Source organism: Onychomys torridus, chromosome 6 (genome assembly GCF_903995425.1).
Source record: "Onychomys torridus chromosome 6, mOncTor1.1, whole genome shotgun sequence".
In the NCBI taxonomy this organism is placed as follows: Eukaryota; Metazoa; Chordata; class Mammalia; order Rodentia; family Cricetidae; genus Onychomys; species Onychomys torridus.
Window position 1 is genome coordinate 85,008,794 of NC_050448.1, and position 18,649 is coordinate 85,027,442.

The 18,649-nt window shown below is 45.7% G+C and overlaps 1 protein-coding gene across 1 annotated transcript in view; it reads left to right on the forward strand.

Annotated features, from left to right (window-relative positions):
* Positions 1-13,910: 13,910 nt before the first annotated feature.
* Positions 13,911-18,649, forward strand: part of Aknad1 (AKNA domain containing 1) — a 30,888-nt gene continuing 26,149 nt past the window's right edge. The window contains exons 1-4 of the mRNA XM_036189483.1: positions 13,911-14,906; positions 16,068-16,110; positions 16,257-16,399; positions 16,519-16,581. Of these exons, the coding sequence (XP_036045376.1) occupies positions 13,911-14,906; positions 16,068-16,110; positions 16,257-16,399; positions 16,519-16,581 (1,245 nt within the window). The remainder of the gene's footprint in view (positions 14,907-16,067; positions 16,111-16,256; positions 16,400-16,518; positions 16,582-18,649) is intronic.

Consider the following 18,649-nt stretch of genomic DNA (forward strand, 5'->3'; position numbering starts at 1 on the left):
CAAAAGGAGCCTGGAAACCACCTGAGAGACAGGTAGGCACCAATCCAAAGGGGTCCAGTCTGTATGAGTGGGCATGGGAAGGAAGCCTTCTCGGCTTTAACGGAGGCCACCCACCCTCGAAACAAGTGGCCTGTTTCTCATGTTTCTACTCTCTCCAGTCTTTTCTGTCTGGAAAACCTGCTGCTCCAGTCCAGCTCAGAGGAGAAACTTCCTGTCTGAAGTTCCCATTCATAAGCACCAAGAAGAAGAGCTAGCTAGATTTTCAGTTACTTTTTCATGGCTATGACAAAATGCCCTCTAAAAATAGTGTAGGGAAGGAAGGGTTTTAGCCCACAGTTCCAGGGCACAGTCCATACAGGTGGGGAACACGAGGCAGCTGGTCACACATCTGCAACCAGGACGCAGGGAAAGATGAACACTGGTCCTCAGCTTGCTTTTTCCCATTTGATTCAGTCCTGGAATCCACCACACCATGGAACAGTAGCACCCACATACAGTGTGAGTCTTCCTGCCCGCACAGCACCCCCAGGAAACCGTTCTGGAAATGCCCTCTCAGGCAGACCCAGCAGCTTGTCCCCTAGACCATTCCAAATCTAGTCAAGTTGACAACTGAGAGTAACCATCACAATTTTTTTTTTTTCGTTTTTTGAGACAGGATTTCTCTGTGTAGCTTTGCACCTTTCCTGGATCTTGCTCTGTAGACCAGGCTAGCCTCCCGGGTGCTGGGATTAAAGGCATGTGCCACCACTGCCCGGCAGTAGGGCAGTTTGTTGTTGTGTTGTTGCTTTTGGTTTTTGGTTGTTTTTTTTTTTTTTTTTTTTTTTTTGGTTTTTCGAGACTGGGTTTCTCTGTGTAGTTCTGCGACTTTCCTGAAACTCGCTTTGTAGACCAGGTTTGCCTCGCCTGCCTCTGCCTCCTGAGTGCTGGGGTTAAAGGCATGCGCCACCACCACCCGGACCATCACAAATTTTTAAATGGAATTCATTGATATTTTTGTTTAGCAATTTGTTACAGTAGCAATAATAAACTAATAAATAACCAATCTTGGGGAAGGAAAGCAAAAAGCAGAACTCTGGGTCTGATTCTGTTTCTTCCGCCTTGTGACACGTGGTATAATAGGAAAGGTAGCTGGGTGGCTCCTTAAGGGCTGTGGGAGGCAGAGGCAGGCGGATCTCTGTGGGAGATATCGAAATGGTTCCTACAAAGTGGTACTAAGCCTTCAATAAATATTCTTTGCTTCACTCCCCAACAAATGTTTGATTTCAGGGCACTAAGGGCTCTTGATCAAGGCATAATTTTAGCTAAACATTTTCCTCTCCCTTGAACAGCCCATGAATGCAGATGGTGATGCCATTAATTCCCTCCTAGTGTTTAATTAGGTTTGTGATGTGACTGGATGAGGCCAAAAGCATGTTTTAGGTACAGAGCACTGCTATGCTCTGAGCAGATCATAGTTTCCAGTACAAAATCGTTCAGCATCATACTGTTTCCACCTCTGAAATGATGGCATTGCTTGAGAGAGGAAAGAAATACCTCACCTAGGAGTTAACTAATTAATGCCTATTAAGCCTATACAAGCCTATATTAAAAAGCTAAATGTGGATTGTTTACCTAAAGTATGAGCGTCACTTCCACTTCCGGTATGTAATACAGAAGCTGACATTGTCCAATAAAAGCTGGCATTTCAGCATTAGCTGAGCTAATATTTTCTTCATAATCATGGAGGTTTCTAATTTATTCTGAAGAGTTATGTAGGTTTGTTTGTTTACAAGGGTTATGGGAGTACTGATAACTTTTTTTTTTTTTTTACTTTATAACAGGTTTGCATTTCAAATCCTTAGCTTTTAAAATGATACAGATGGGCTGAAAGGCTAAGATTCCTATATAATAGCTATGTGGGTTTTTTTTTCCTGACAGTTGTAGGGATTAAATTTGGGGTCACTGGGATGCTAGACAAATGCTCTACTACTGAGCTATACCCCCAGCCCTTTTAATATTTTGTTACAGTTTAATTCATTTTATTGTGTGCATACATTGAATTAGTGGGCACTCCTGTGCCAGGACACCTGTGTGAAGGCCAGAAGACAGCTTTGGGGAGTCTGTTCTCTCCTTTCACTCTGTGGGATCAAGCTCAGGTTGTCAGGTTCGGCAGCCGATGCCTTTTTTATCTGCTGGACCATCCCACTGGCTCCAGTTAATATTGCTTTAAAGCTGGTATTTATGAGACATTATATGGCAAGCACTGCTCTCAATTCTGTGTGTTAAAGCTAAAATAGACACAGCCCAACCCTAATGCACTGCATTTATTTGTTTACAATGTTCCCAATATATAGCTGGCTTAGGATGGCTCATGCTGGGGTGAGGGTGGAGAGGGATTAGTAAGGCCCCGGGACTTTGGTCCATTCCTATGTATGACAATAGTATAGGAAGTAAACACATTTTCTCTTCGTCGTCTTCTTCTTCTTCTTCTTCTTCTTCTTCTTCTTCTTCTTCTTCTTCTTCTTCTCCTCCTCCTCCTCCTCCTCCTCCTCCTCCTCCTCCTCCTCCTCCTCTTCTTCTTCTTCTTCTTCTTCTTCTTCTTCTCCTTCTTCTTTTCTTGAACTGAGGATTAAACCCAGGGCCTTGCACTTGCTAAGCAAGCGCTCTACCACTGAGCTAAATCTCCAACCCCTTCTTTTATTCTTAGAGGAATTGTGGAGAACAGAGGGAAACCCCTGTGAATGTGTATAATGGAAAAACCCCAATGCCTCAGAGCCATAGGAATTGGTAAAGACTTCCCCTAGGTCAAGGTCAGGGAATTGGTAAAGCCTTCCCCCAGGTCAGGGTCAGGGTCAGGGAACTGGTAAAGCCTTCCTCTGGTGTGTGTGTGTGTGTGTGTGTGTGTGTGTGTGTGTGTGTGTGTGTGTGAATGCTGACAGAGTGTCCAGAAAGCGTGGCCTGCAGCTCCCTCCTCCAGATGTTTACAGTCTGAGACTGTCTTCTGCAAAGAGACTAGCTAGCCCTCCTGGGCAGCACATCATCAACACGATGGCATTCCTGCTTGCTGTGTGGTGTGTGGTAGGTGCCGCTCCATCAGAGCAGGCATAGCCCACCTAACCCCAGCTTTTCTGTACACATGTCTGTGTGTCTGTCCTTCATTCCTGTGTCTCCTGAGTCTGATTTCCAGATCTCAGCCAAGAATCTTTTGAAGTTCAGCTGTAACCACTATTTACAAGGTAGAAAAATAAAAATCAGAATTTAGGTACCTTGTGCCAAATGGTAAAACTAGAAGGTTCTAATAGCAGGATTCAGACCCTTGTCTGGATGTCCCCAGAGCCTGTCTTTCTTGCACAGTGTTCTTGGCAATTGTGATATCTTGAGTAAGGGAGAATTGGTCTTAAGTTGATATGTACACTAACGGAAGCCAAGATGTGGTCAGGCTTCTTCGCTCCTGTAAGCAAGGCAGTGGAGCCTCTCAGGAGGGAGGCCTCTTCTTCCAGGTATAAAGATCTGAGACAAAAGACAAAACACATCAAAACAAAAACCTGAGACCTCCTTTATGGCTGCTGTAAAGAACTGGTGTGCAAACATAAAGACAGACACTTGGTCAGATCAAGGTAGGTCAGGCAAGGATGAAGATCATGGATATATGGTACCTGTTTCAAGTCTTCAAGGTGGCTGTCCATTTCTTAGTACCACGCAAAGGGACCCCTCCTTGGTTTTTTGTTTGTTTCTTTTTTTCTGTTTTTGAGACAGAGCCTCATTGTGGTCCCAAATTGTCCAGAAAAGCAGAGTCACTTTCATTCAGACTCCATGTGTATGAACATCCAGCTTCACGACTGGAGAGCTGGCTCCAGGGTTAAGAGCATTTGCTGCTCTTCTGGAGGACCCAGGTTCAATTCCCAGCACCCAAATCAGGTAGGTCACAACTGCTTATTAACTCCAGTTCCAGGGGACCTGATGTCTGGCTTTTTTTGGCTTTCAGTGGCACTGCATGCAGGTACACACACCCAGGTACACACACACACACACACACACACACACACACACACACACACACACACAACAACAACAACAACAAACAACAACATATATAAAATATATAGGCCCTGGAGAGATGGCTCATAGGTTAATAGCACGGACTTGCTCTTCCGGAGGACCAGGGTTTGATTCCCAGCATCTACATGGTGGCTCACAATCATTTGTAACTTCAGTTCCAGGGGATCCAGCACCCTCTTCTGACCTCCACAGGCACCAGACGTGTACTTGGTACACAGACATACATGCAGGCAAAGCATCCACACACATATAATAAGTAATAATGAATTTTTTAAATTAAGGTACATCTCCAGGCTGGACATGCTGGGCCACACCTTTATTCCCAGCATGCAGGAGGCAGAGGCATACAGATCTCTGAGGCCAGCCTGGTCTACACAGTAAGTTCCAGGATAGCCAGAGCTACAAAGTGAGACCCTGTTTTGAAAACAGAACAAAGATGCAGCTTCACTTAGGTCACTGAGACAACTCTTTTGTCTGGGAGGCACGCTGTGTCCAAAAAGTCATCCTGTCTTTGCTTTTATATTTCTGTGCTGGTGTAGGGCTGGAGATGTGGGCTCGGTTGGTAATGAGCTTGCTTGGTATAGACAAAGCCCTGGGTTTGGTTTGACTCCCAGTGCCTGTAATGCCAGCACTCTGCAGGTGGAAGCAGGAGGAACAAAAGTTCAAGGCATCCTCCAGTTACATAGTGAGTTCAAGGCCAACCTGAAACACATGAAACCCTGTCGCAAAACAATTTTAATTTTAAAAAGTAAACCTTAGTTGACCACAAATGTGTTCAGCACCTGAGACAGAATATTCTAACGAAGGGGAACATACAGATAATCTTTTCCTAGGGCTGTGTGCCCTGTATATTTCTCTTTCTGTTACTCCGTATCTTCTGCCCTTTGAGGTCATTTCCATATTGATCTGTGTGATCTCTGTTGTACAACACCAGACAATAGCAGGTGTGGCCAAGGAGGCGGGTTCATTTTCCCTTTTTTCTCTTACGCACTCCCAAGCACATTGCCAGTGACTGTTAACTTTCTCCACAGATTATTTCATATGTATTGGACACGTACACTTCAGTTTCTCCCCACATTATTCCGTATGTACTGCACACAGACACTTGCTTGGTTTCTAAGTTATTTTATGTGTACTGAAATGTACTTCTTTAGGCCTTGCCGCCGCCATGCCGGCTTTCAACTTGCTGACACCCAAAGCTCTTTCTCACTTTCAGGTCTTGTATAGTTGTCATCTCAGCCTAGAACATTCTGTCTCTGCAAAGCTGACTTTGGATCCCTCCAGTCCCTGAGGCTCCAGTCTGAAATGCATGTCCTCCAAGAGCTCTTCCCTGCCTTGCCATTCACAAGAAAACCTTTTCTCTCTTTCTAACATTGTTTTTCTCTGGAGATTTTTTTCTAACCTATTCCCCACAGCCCTTGCTCCCATTCACAGTAATATACAACATTCTAAATATCACATGTAATAATGGATGTTTGTAAGCTGATTACAACAGTATCAGGTGCATAGTGATATGATAAGAGATTTGGTTTGTTTGTTTGGTTGGTTGATTTTATTTGTTTAGATGGGTCCAATATGCCCCAGGCTGACCTGAAGTCACTCTCTATATAGCCCAGGATAATCTTAAATTCCTGATCCTCTTGACGTCACTTCTTGGATATTAACACTACAGGTGCATGCCACCTTGCTCATTTGATGCTGGGGATCAAACCTGGGGCTTCATGCATGATAGGCAAGCACTCTACCAACACCCTTAGCACATATGGGATTTCACTATGTAGCCCTGGCTGGCCTGGAACTTGCTATGTGCAACAGGCTAGTTTCCAACTTGTGATCCTTGGCCTCTGCCTCCTAAGTGCTGGCATTGTTCATATGTCCATCTCTTGGGCCCTTGAGATGGCTCAGCTGGCAAAGGGGCTTCTGTCATGCCTGCAGTAAGGTCTCAGGGGCCAAATTCAAGTCTCCAGGCTTATGCGGAAAGGGCCTTTACCTGCCAAACCATCTTACTGGCCCAGAAGTTATTAGTATAATACTTCTTTAAAATCTAGTGTGTTTAAATCTTCTGAAGAGATGGGTCTGTAAAAGCTTTTCCTTTGCAAGTGTGAGGACCTAAATTCAGATCCCCAGAACCCATGAGATAAGCCAAGCACAATGACCCACCAGTCTGATCCCAGTGACGTTGAGCTGGGAAGTAGAGTCTGGCCTATGTGGTGAAATGCCAGGCCGGTGACAGACTGTCTCACACATGTGGAAGGTGCCTGAGGACCTTCACTGGAGGTTGTCCTCTAACTTTCACACACACCTGCACCCCCACACACATCCCCTCACGTGAATGTATACACACTCCATAAACACTTAACAAGTCTATGGTGACAATTATTGTTCAGAAAATCAATTGCTTTCCAAGTGTTCCTTGAGCATGGTCAAGGTCCATGGGTTATGTACGGTGCAGATGAAAGCATCTATGACGATAACAGGGCTACATGAGCAGGAAAACTAAATAAAACGACAGCAAAGAGAAGGTGTTTCTCCAAATGCTGGTTTGCTCAGTTTAAAAGACTTTCAAAATAACCTCTAGACAAACACTCTCCAGCAGCTGGTCTCCGCATTCATGCCCACTCATGGAAGAACGGTGGCCCTAAGCCTGACTATAAATAATGCATCCACCTGGCTCTCAAGGGAGGATTGATCTCTTACTCCATCCCAGTTTCCCGCTGTCACTCCACAATGACAAGAGGAAGCTGGGCCACCACACAGAATGAGATACAGTTACGGTCATAGACACTGCATTTGTGGGCAGCCCAGAGGGCTGAGAGCCAGTTAGTGGATCAGATTGCCAGCTCAGAATCCAATGCAGCCCTCACAGAGGCGGGCTCATCACATTACCTCTGCAAATATTTTGATCTAGAAACACCATAGACTGGATACAAAAATCCCCGACTATCTGACCCCTGGGTGTGGCTTAGGACTTATTTTGAACCAGCCGATTTTTTCCCCTTCATAGATAAACAGAAATCCACAGCTAGAAAGAAAAGCAGAGCACATAAAGATTAAGAGTGAACCACGTGTTTTTCTGACTACTCCTAAAACAAAGACAAAAAGTTTAGATCGCATCAGAAGTTCCCCGAGACTTCTCAGAGCAATCCCGTGCTTAAAAGGACCCGCAAGAAGCGACACACCACAGTTCTGAAGGGCTGCTTTTGTTCTGTCATTCAATTGCAACCAACTTCCAGTGACTGAAAGAAATAAAATATGATTTCGAATTAAAGGCTGACTCATCTGCATTGCAGGACTCCTCACCGTGTGATGTTGGGACCCCAAGATGCAGGTGAGCTTCTCCTACCACCCTTGTTTTACCCACAGTGGTGACTGTCACATTGCTGAGTCTGATGACAGGGCAGCATGTTACTTTGTGCAGAACGAAATGTGATGGAACGGGTCCTCGAGACTCCTGGTTCTAAGTCAGTCATATTCTAACTGACAGTATGAGAAAGAACATGGGGTGGGGGGTGGAGGGGTGGAGGGGTGGAGGGGTGGGGCTTCCCATCGATGCCTCTAATAGTTAAGCCATACTGTCATTTCAGTGGGCACCATTGGTCTCAGAAGCGTGGGTTGATTTAGGGTCATGACGGGGAGGTGGCTGAGCTGATGGGTACCACATGGGGAGGGCAGGAGGGAAATGAGGTCTGAGTAGAAGTTATCCTGGCCTTCTCTCCCACAGCTGGGCCACAGACATCTTCCCATCTACCTGGCTCACAGAGCAGGGCATGGGGGTCTCTGAGATCAAAAGATGATCATGGAACTGTATCTGGTGATTTAGGGCCACATTTCCAGCTGTGAGGGAGGCTGAACAGGAGGATCACAAGCTCAAGAGGCTGTAAAAGTGAGTCCCAGGCCAGCTGGGCAACTTACCGAGACCCTGTCTCAAAAATTACGAGGAGGGTTCAGGTGGAAGCTTTATCAGTAAAGTGTTGGCTAGGAATACATGAACCCTGGGATTCCATCCCCAGCATGATTGTCATGATGAGGCATACTTGTAATCCCACAACTTGGATGTACCGTCTAGTTTTATGTCAACTTGATAAAAGCTAGAGTCGTTTTGGAAGCGGGAACCTCAGTTGAGAAAATGCCACCACTAGGTTGCCCAATGGGCAAGCCTGTGGTGTGTTTTCATGATTGGTAATTGATGCAGAAGGACCTAGCTTATTATTGGTGTCTTAGTTACTGTTCTGTGGCCGTGAAGCGACACCATGATCAAGGCAACTTATAAAAGAAAGCATTTCATTGGGAGCTTGCTTACAGTTTCAGAGGCTGAGTCTATGACCATCATGGTGGGAAGCAGGGCAACAGGCAGGAAGGTAAGCATGGTTCTAGAACAGTAGTTCTGAGTTTATATCTGATCCACAAACAGAATGCAGGGGAGGGAGGGAGGGAAGAAGAGGAGAGGGGGAAAGAGTAGGGGAGAGAGGGGGAGAGAGAGAGAGAGAGAAACTGGGCCTGGTGTTGGCTTTTGAAACATCAAAGTCCACTCCCAGTGACACACCTCTTCCAACACGGCCACACCTCCAAATCCTTCTTAAACTTGTGCACCAACTATGACCCTTGAACCTAAGGGGGGCAATTTCATTCAAGCCACCACAATTGGCAGTGCCACCCCTGGGACAGTGGTCCTGGGTGCTTTACGAAAACAGGCTGGGGGCTGGAGAGATGGCTTAGAGGTTAAGAGCACTGGCTGCTCTTCCTGAGTTCAATTCCCAGCAACCATATGGAGGCTCACAACCATCTGTCATGAGATCTGGTGCCCTCTTCTGGTCTGCAGGGAAACATGAAGGCAGGATGCTATATGCACAATGAATAAATAAATCATATATATAAAAGAAAAGCAAACAGCTGAACAAAAAGGCCAGTGAGCAGCATTCCTCTGTGGCCTCAATAGTTCCTCCTCCAGGTTCCTGTCCCAACTACCTCAATGTTGAAGTGTGACCTTGGAGTTGTATCATAAACCCTTTCTTCCCCCAGTTAGTTTTGGTCACGGTGTTTTATCACAACAATAGAAACTCTTAAGACAGAAGTTAGTACCGGGAATGGAGTATTGCTAACAGACCTGACCATGTTTGGAGGAGGATCGTGGTGGTCCTGGTCAAAAAGCAGACTGAGCCATGAGGAGCATGACAGGAACCAGTGTCCCTCCATGGCCTCCGCTTCAGCTCCTGCCTCCAGGTTCCTGCCGTGAGTTCTTGTCCTGACTTCCCTCAGTGACTCAGGGTGTGACCTGAGAGCTGTAAGATGAAATAAGCCCTCTCTTCCCCCCAGTTGCTTTTGGTCATGATGTTTTACCACAGTAATAAAAATTCTAACAGACACAAGAGCATCAGAAGTTCAAGGTCATCCTCAGCATTGAAGGCTGGGGATGTAGCTCAGTAGTAGGATACTTACCTAACATCTATGAGGCCCCTGGTTCAAGCCCCAGGTACTACAGTACAAAACAAACAAAAACATCAACAACAAACCCAACCCATGACCCAGTGATGAAAACAGACCTCCCAGGATGTGAAGTGATGTTATCATGAAACCGACCCAGTAAGCAGAAGAAATACCACCTACCAGCCGGAAACAAGGGTCAGCTGACCGACCTTTGCCTCTACACTAAGTGGTCCCCTACCCCCAAATTGAAGATATCTTTGATTTCTCAGAATCCAGCTATTCCAGCCATCCTCTCTTCCATAGGCAAGTTAGTGGGCTTAGGCCAGCACTACCGCATCCAGTTCAGAGTTTACCATGTCGTAAACCACACTGGGAAGAGCTATCAACATGGTGGACACCTGCACACCTCTGCTCAGGGCCCGACTAAGGTGTCTCACAGGCTGGGGCCCCAGGGCTCCTCTGTTCCACAGAGTGACTATGAGCCACTGCTGAGTTCACAATGCACAGATCACTATGGGGGCAGTTGTGATGTCAAAACTTCTGTTGAGCTCTCATCAGAATCTCTCAGAAGACACCTTCAGATTCCAAGGCTGAGCTGGGCGGCATCACGAAGATGTTCCAGTTCTTTCCAGCTGCCTGTAAGGGGCTTGTTGTGATGACCAAAGGATGTGGGGTGCCTTGTTCTAGAAAAAGGCCTTGTGACATCTGAATGGGCACCCAGGGGGACCACAGTAGTTCTGAAGCTGGCTTTTCTGTGTGTAATGAGGGAATTCCTGGGACTTCTGGCTCATCTTTGTGAGGTCTTTCCTTTTTTCTTTAAACAGTGGGGGTGGGGGGAGAAAGAGAGAGAGAATCGATGTGACTGTGGCTGTGATGATGTGTTGTGCCACATCATGTGTGTGGAGGTCAGAGGACAAATTTCAAGAGTTGGTTTTGTCCTCCTGTGTGTGGTTCCCAGGGTTTGAACATAACATGGGGCTTGTACCTTTGTTTACTGAGTCATTTCATCAGCCCTTTATATTCCTTATCTGTTTGTCTATCATGTATCTATCATCTATCAATCATGTATCTATCATCTATCAATCAATCAGTCTATCTATCCATCTATTATCTATCATCTATCTATTTATTTATCTATCTATCCATCTAGTATCTATCATCTATCTATCTACCTATCTATTTATCTATCTATCTATCTATTATCTATCATCTATTATCTATCACCTATCTATCTATCTATCTATCTATCTATCTATCTATCTATCCATCTATTATCTATCATCTATCTATCTATCTATCTATCTATCTATCTATCTATCTATCATCTATCTATCGGCAGGGTCTCTATGTTGCTCTGGCTGACCTCAAACTCACAGAGATCCACCTGCTCTGCCTCAGAGTGCTGGGATTAAAGGTGTGCGCCACCGCACCCAGCGAGCTTTTCTTTAAGCCTGTGCTTGCTGTGCTCTTACTCTGGGCCACACGCCTCACACGCCTCTGTCAGGCCGTCTTCTAGGAGTCCTGGGAACTGGGCACACTCATTCCTTTTTCTTTTCTTTTTTTCCAGAAGGGAAACAGACTCAGAAAAAGTTAAATAAAAACCAACCACAGAGACACATACATGCCTGTAGTTCCATCTGCTCAGGAGGCTCAAGCGGAAGGGCCACGTAAGCCCAGGAGTTTGAGGCCAGCTGGCTATAGTGAGTTCTTATCACAGAACCACAGAAAAGGTAGATGAGGAGGAGGAGGAAGGAGGAGAGAAACTAAAAGACTCGATGCCGTCCAGCTAATGGTGGAGGCGGAAGAACCAGGTCCAGGGCTGACTCCAGCTTTCCCATTGTGTCTTGCCTGTCCCGGGAAACATTTCCTCCTGCCTTCGACTTGGGCTGGAGTAACCCGTAATTCTCCTCACACAGATGTGCCTTTCCCACTCTGCCGTCAGCGTCCGCCTCTATACAAGTGGCAAAGTAATCCTGTGGCCATTGTCTCTTCCTCCCTTCTCCAAGGCAGTTTCCACTCTTTAAAATCTAGGCTCTGTAACACTGGTGTGCAACCACAAACTATGATCTTTGTTTGGTGTTTCCCACATGCCTTAAGTTTCTGCTCTTTTTTTTTTTTTTTGAGGGGATGGGGGGGGGGAGGGAAACTTAGTTCAATGTTTTTCTTTGTCAAGCATATTATTTCAGCCTTTGAGGTTAACTAATAAATCACAAGTTCTTGGCCATAAAAATCTGGATGAGGAAGGACCTCAAAGATCTGTTCACTTAACCCCATCATCAGATGGGCGGGGCTAGCCAGTGGTCATGGTCACCCTGCGTCAGTAGACCCCGGGACCTGACTGGTGCTCTTGTGGAGCAGGAGCCCTCTACAAGCTGAGGTGGTTTTACTACTTCTAAGGTGTTGTTCATCAATCAAGAAGAGCTGTCTTCTAAATGCTTGTTGTAGATTTTTCTGTAGCAAAAAGGATTTGGACCCAGTGGCAGCCAGATGTGCCCTGACCATTTTTCAGTAATATCACCCAAGACACTTGGCAGCCACCACCCTGCCCTCTTGGCTGTGGCAGCGGCTAGGGACTTGCTGAGGCAAAGCCTCACTGGCAAGCTTCCTGCCTGGGTCCCAGTAGAAGGGGGATGTTTGGCTGCAGCCTGTCTTCCAGGTGTTCAAAAGACCCCACCTGTGCCTATTTCTGTCAGTCCTTCTATGCCAGTGGCTCTCAACCTTCCTAATGCTGAGACCCTTGAATACAGTTCCTCATGTGGTGGAGACCCCCAACCATAAAATTATTTCATTGCTACTTCATAACTGTAATTTTGCTACTGTTATGAATCGTAATATAAATATCTGATAAGCAAGGTGTCTGATATGCGACTCCCAAAGGGGCCGCAACCCACAGTTTGAGAACCACTGCTCTATGCTCGTCTAAGACACAAGAGGAAACCACTGGAAGACAGCAGAGGGTAAAGAGCACTGAGACCTATGTGAGGTGAAGTCAGCCAGGCACAGATCATTCGTATGTAGAATCCAGAAAAACTAATCTGATGCTGGGGGATGGCTGGGTCTGTAAAGCACCCGCTGCATGGCATGAGAAGTTGAATTTGATCCCCAACACCCATGTAAGAAGCTGGGTGTGCTTTGGTGTGCCCGTAGAACCAGTGCTGAGCAAGCAGAGGTGGGAGGATCCTCGGGGCTCATTGGCCAGCCTGTCTAGTCAATTGTAAACACCAGGCTCAATGAGAGATCCTGTCTCCAAGACCCACATGCACATGCACACATGTGCAAGCATACCCACACACAAACATATGCTCATTCAATCAGTACACATATACACAACACACACACACACACACACACACACACACACACACACACACACAAATTAAAAAGCTGATCCCATAGAAGCAGAGAGCAAAACAATGGTTAGCAGAGTTGTAGCAGGGATGGGGAGGACCTGGTCAATGGCTACAAAGTTAGTCTAGGAAGAATACGTCCTGATATTCTATTGCCCAATGAGGCACTTGACAATGATAAATATTTCAAAATAGCTAGCAGAGAAGATTTTTAATATTTCCCTCCAAAAAATAATACGTGTTCAAGGTGATAAATACGGTACTCTTAGGCTCAGTGTGGTACTGCTCACCTTTAATCCTACCACTTGGGAAGCAGAGGCAGGCAGATCTTTGAATTGGAGGCCAACGTGGTTAGCATAGTGAGTCCCAGGTCAGTCAGAGCTAAACAGTTAGACCCTGTATTTTTTAAATGCTTCTACTTCATATACATATATTAAAACATCATATTGTGTGCCACAAATATTTACAATTATTGTGTGTCAATTAGGAGATAAAATACCACTTTACAAAGGGCAACAGAATGGAGAACTTGAGTGGCCGTGTCCGAGCTGAGCCCGCTTCTAGTATCACGTGGCGTGGGGTGTCAGGGTGTATGGACAAGCGATGGGCGGCAGCTCTAAATGGCCTTCACCTGGGTTTGAAGCTTTCGCTCTGAGAGAACAAATTCACATTTGATCTTCATCAAAAGGCTGAGAAACGATGAGAACAAATGCCGAGTCGTACCTCCCAAGAGAGAGTGATAAAGATATGGTTAAGTACAGACCACATCTCCTTAAAATTTAGTGGCTAAAAATTATTACCCTCCCATCATTCTTTTCTCAATAGTATTTAGGATGAGTCATCCTTTGGTTGAGATTTCTGCTTTCAGATCTGTAAATGAATTTCTCTAAATAAAAAACATCTGTTTCTGTTTCTCCATAGAAACCAGAATAAGCATCATTTCGTACTTTATTCTGATACATTTACTAATGAAGCTGTTTTCTCTTCCGACAGCATAGAACACACATTGCAGACATTCAATGAAAAGCCGACGACTTATTGTGACCATTAAGAATGCCAGGGCCAGGCAGCAGAGGACCACAGACATCAGCCCACACCATCATGGACGAAGCCGACTTTTCAGAAGACACAACCTGTAAACAACAGGAGGACTTGCCTTACGATGGGGTCTTCTCTCAGATGAAGATGTGCAGCTCTTACAACCTTACCTCAACAAACAACACCCTCGCTGTCTGGGAAGACGTTGTTCTGTCAGGAGAGAACCCTCAGGAAAAGTCTGCCTGCTGTAAGATGTGCCAGAACACAGCTGTGGGCTTGACTTCGGATAAGGTCACTGCACACGTTGCCAACAACAGGCAGGATAAAGATAAACAGTGCACCTTGGCCTTTTGTGTTCCAGCTAATAAAGGAGATGCCTCAAAGTCACACGTTTCGGATATTTTACTCCATCGACTCTCCAGGGAGCAATTCTTAAGGGGGCAAGGCGTTGGCTATGAAGGTCTCCCAGAGACCTTGAATGCTGACCAACTTGATGACTCAGCCAGTCTTACAAGTGTCATTTCACGTTATGGAAAGAACTACTGCCCCAAAGAACAAAGTCCAGAATTCACTGACCAAACCAGTTCCAAAAGCGGTACAGAAGACAGCAGCCGGTCCGGCTTCTCTGCAGGCACAGCAGGAGAAAGTACCCCTTCCGTAGAAAGACCAGTGACTGCTGGGCAGAGCCACCAAGAAGCTGCAAGCTTTCCAAGCAGAAGTAAAGGTCCAGGTGATGAACGCAGAAACTGCCAAGGGCAGACACCCCAGAGATGGCTGACTGAAAAAGCAAGTTCAGGCCACCGGTTCAAATACAGTCCAGGTCAAGTGCATTACCAGCTTCCAGATTTTTCTAGGGTTGCTCCCAAAGTGAAAATCCCTAGAAATACCACAACTAACAAACCACTTACAATAGCTAACCAAGCCAGCTTTTCTCCTGGGTCGAGAAATAAATCAACGGTTGTGCAAGATAGATTAGGGACCATGTCTAGGGCAAACTGTGTTGGAAGACAACAACCAGAGCTAAAAAGGAAACTTCCTGAACCTTCACAGCAAACCCAAGTAAGTGGAGAATGGTCCCTAACTGTACTGATGAAGTTAAGAAATATATTGGAGAGCATGGTGGCGTGTGCCTTTAATCCCAGCACTCTAGAGGCAAAGGCAAGGGGATCTCTGTAAGTTCAAAGCCCGCCAGGTCTACATTTTGAGTTCCAAGTCAGCCAGGACCATAAAGGGACTCTTTCAAAAAAAAACAAACAAAAACCCCAACAACAACTAATAATAGACACACACACACACACACACACACACACACACACACACACACACACACACATCTGCGGCCAGCAGCCCTCCTGGCCTAACTGGCTGTTTCCTGTCTTAGAGAAATCTACATATTGGGAGGCTTCGGGGTTCCTCTTTCTTTTTCCAAGAGCACATTCATACATGGCCAGCTCTCAGCGGCCCATGGATGGTGGGATCAGAGTAGATGTCCACTTACCTCTCCTCAGCAGTGCTTGAGTTTGTCAGTGTGCTTGAGGTCAAGCCTCTGACTTTCCCCCGATCAGTCCTATCAGCTTAACTTGAGAGCTGGACCCAATAGTTTTCTTTATTGGATATATCCATGAGTCAATTTTGAACAGTCGTGTATCTCTCCGGCATGCGTATGTTTCTCAAGACCCTAAAGGTGAGTCACAAGAGTTTAACCCCTGTCCAGTCATCCTGCAGCCGTAGGAACCACCACCATCCAGACGTGTTTAGCATTTAATGCATATGGTATTATTCCTAGAATCTGTCCGCTGTGTTTGGTATTAACGAGAGCATCAGCAATGGAGCTGTGGTGTGATTGACAGTGGCCCTTGTCCTCATGAAGCTTATGTCTAGGAGAAATGCTGGAGTATTCCACATGCCAGTGTCAGCACATTCATGTCAACTGAATGTGTGCCCCAGTTGATCCTGAGAGTAGCCCTGTAAGGTACATTCTCGACTGTGCCCATTTTACCACCAAGAACTCAGAGGCTTATAGCGATGACCAATTAATTACCAGTGTCATTTAGTCAGAGTGTTACAGTGTCACAGAGAAATTCAACCTGAACACATCAATCACAGCTTGGACCATAGCATTGTGCTGCCTCCTCCATGACCAGGACATGAGGCATTCTGAACAACAGTGGTACTAATTCATTTTCACAACCAATACCTTCTCACTCTTTACTTTTGCAGATAGAGCCTGCCACATACACCTGCCAAGAAGCTCTCCCAGGTAGTGTCTTAAACTATTATTTAGAGAAGCATTTTAAAACCTTAAAAAAAAATGGTGCTCATTGTTACAGATTCCTATTTGTAATATTTAGTAAAACTGTGCTAAGTCGAAATGAATGACAGCCAAACTTGGCCTCTTTTGCATAGGAGTTAAATCTGTGAAATGTCACTTGAAGTTGACACCAACAACTCAGAGAGACCCTTCCCCAAATCCTTACACATTTCAAAAGATCTCCCAAGGAAGACAGATGTGCCAGAAACTGAAAGAACAGACTGACCAGCTGAAGACTAAGGTAATACTTATTAAGAGAGAGAGAGAGAAAGAGAGAGAGAGAGAGAGAAAGTGCATGCATGCGCACCAAACAAAAGAGGCCACGCCATGAATGAAATACTGCATTTTTTAAAACTGCAGATACAAGAATTTTCCAAAAGAATAAAACAGGATCCTCTCTGCCATTTACAAGACATCAGACTGGTAATGAACTTAATTCAGTTTTTTCAGTCTTTATTTGGGGATTCCAACGGGTAAATGGGAGGCTTCCACGGTACTGGACAGTCTGCACGGCAGGAGGAGTGGAAAGGAGGAGGGAAAATGAACCCATCTTAGCTTCTGGAGCTACGTGGTTTAGAATTCTGTTTCTATATGTATTTATCCTTCTTTTCTTCTCAAAGAAGCTGTAATTACCCCACCAGTCACCTCATGATAAACCTGAGACCATGGAATGTTCCAGAGAAGACCATGAAAGCCACTGTAAAGGGTGACCTTGTCCATAGTGAACGGGCCCTGGTAAATTCCAATTGTAAAAGTAGCTGGTATTGGTTGGGGATTTAGCTCAGTGGCAGAGCGCTTGCCTAGCAAGCGCAAGGCCCTGGGTTCGATCCTCAGCTCAAAAAAAAGTAGCTGGTATCTGGCAACTCGATATGCAAGCCTCTGAAAGCACCTAGAAATGAAACTCAAAGCAGGGCTTGCAGATTGTCACCTCTAACACGCTTCCACACCCTTGCCTGTTATCACAGCCACTCAAATGACTAATGCCTGCTGTCACCACAAAAGCTTTGCTGTCACAGGAAGTGGAAGTGTAGCAAGGGGGCAAAGGTTGAAATGAGCTGAAGATGTGGAAGATGGAGTTTAGGCCATGAGGTCAATAGGGAACAGCCAGAAGACCTAATGTAGGTTTGAGCAATATTCAGGGCAAGCCGGGTTGCAGAAACCCCACTCTATGGGCCAAACCCAGGAAAGGAGCCAGTGATTATTTGTTTACTCATCATATTAATTAGCTGATCTATTTATTCATTTACTGGTCATATTAATTAACTGCTCTGTCATTCAGAAAACACTTATCAAGCATCATTTTAAATGTCCCACACCAGGGAGTTAGAGAAACACCTCCTTTGCAAATGTCTTTTGTTCTGCTAGGAACAGATTGATGAAGAGATCATTAAAATGCAGCTTGAGGGACGTGATAGCTGATGCACACTGCAGCCTATTGGAAGTTCATCCTTTGCCATTCAGGGGGGCATTTGGATGGTCCTCAAAGGGACTGCTCATTTGGGTGTTACAAGAGGAACAGAGTGAGCTTGGCAGAGCAGGGGAGGAATTGAAGCCAGGGCATAGCAGGCACCATGGGGAGAGGCTGGAGGTAGGGACTGGTCAGGAAGCCAATACTGTGCAAGTTGTAAGGGTCTGAACCAATGCTGGCAGTGGGGATGGAGAGGGGGTGACAGATTTAAAGGGGAAAAATCAAGAAGAGGAGGAGGCGTGGATTGTTACAGGGTCCTGGTGTGGAAAACAAAGTCAGAAATTGAGGTGGAGGATCCAGTTCAGAAAGGATGTGGCAAGCAGGCCAGAAATTGAGTATAGCTTAGGAGGTTTGAGGTCCTCTTAAAGACCTTCAAAGGAGGAGATGCAGCAGCAGGAAGTTGGAGCAATGGACCTGACCCTTAGCGGTATTTGGATCAGGATAGATGCTTTGGTGAAATGGTTGAAGTCATGGTGTAGGTGAGATGCCCCCAGCCAACAAACAGCCACAGGGTGAGAAGTAGAAAGGGTTAAGGACAGAGTCCCAGGGAACAGGGGAAAAACAGCAACCCACAAAGGGGACAAACGAGGAAGGATCCCCAGGATCAAGCAGACCTGAAGGAGCAGAACCACTGAAGCCAGGGGAAAGAAGGTTTTGAGAAGCAGAGAGTGGGCAACATGGCATCAAGTGCTCAAGGAAAGTAAGATACGGGTGGATTTAGCAAGCGAGCTAGCCTAAGGGCCCTTGCCAGTCTTGGAAGCTAGATCTAGAAGCCGGTGGGGCTAGAGGGGACTAAGGAATAAATGATTGACAAAGGACAGTCCAAATGGAAGAAAGCAGACATTTTGTTTTGTTTTGGTTATTTGAGACAGAGTTTCTCTGTTTGGGCCTGGCTGTCCTGGAACTCGCTCTGGAGACCAGGCTGGCCTTGAACTCACAGAGATCCACCTGCCTCTATCTCTTGAGTATTGGGATTAAAGGAATGCGCTACCACCTCCTGGCACAAGAATGCAGACCTTTTTT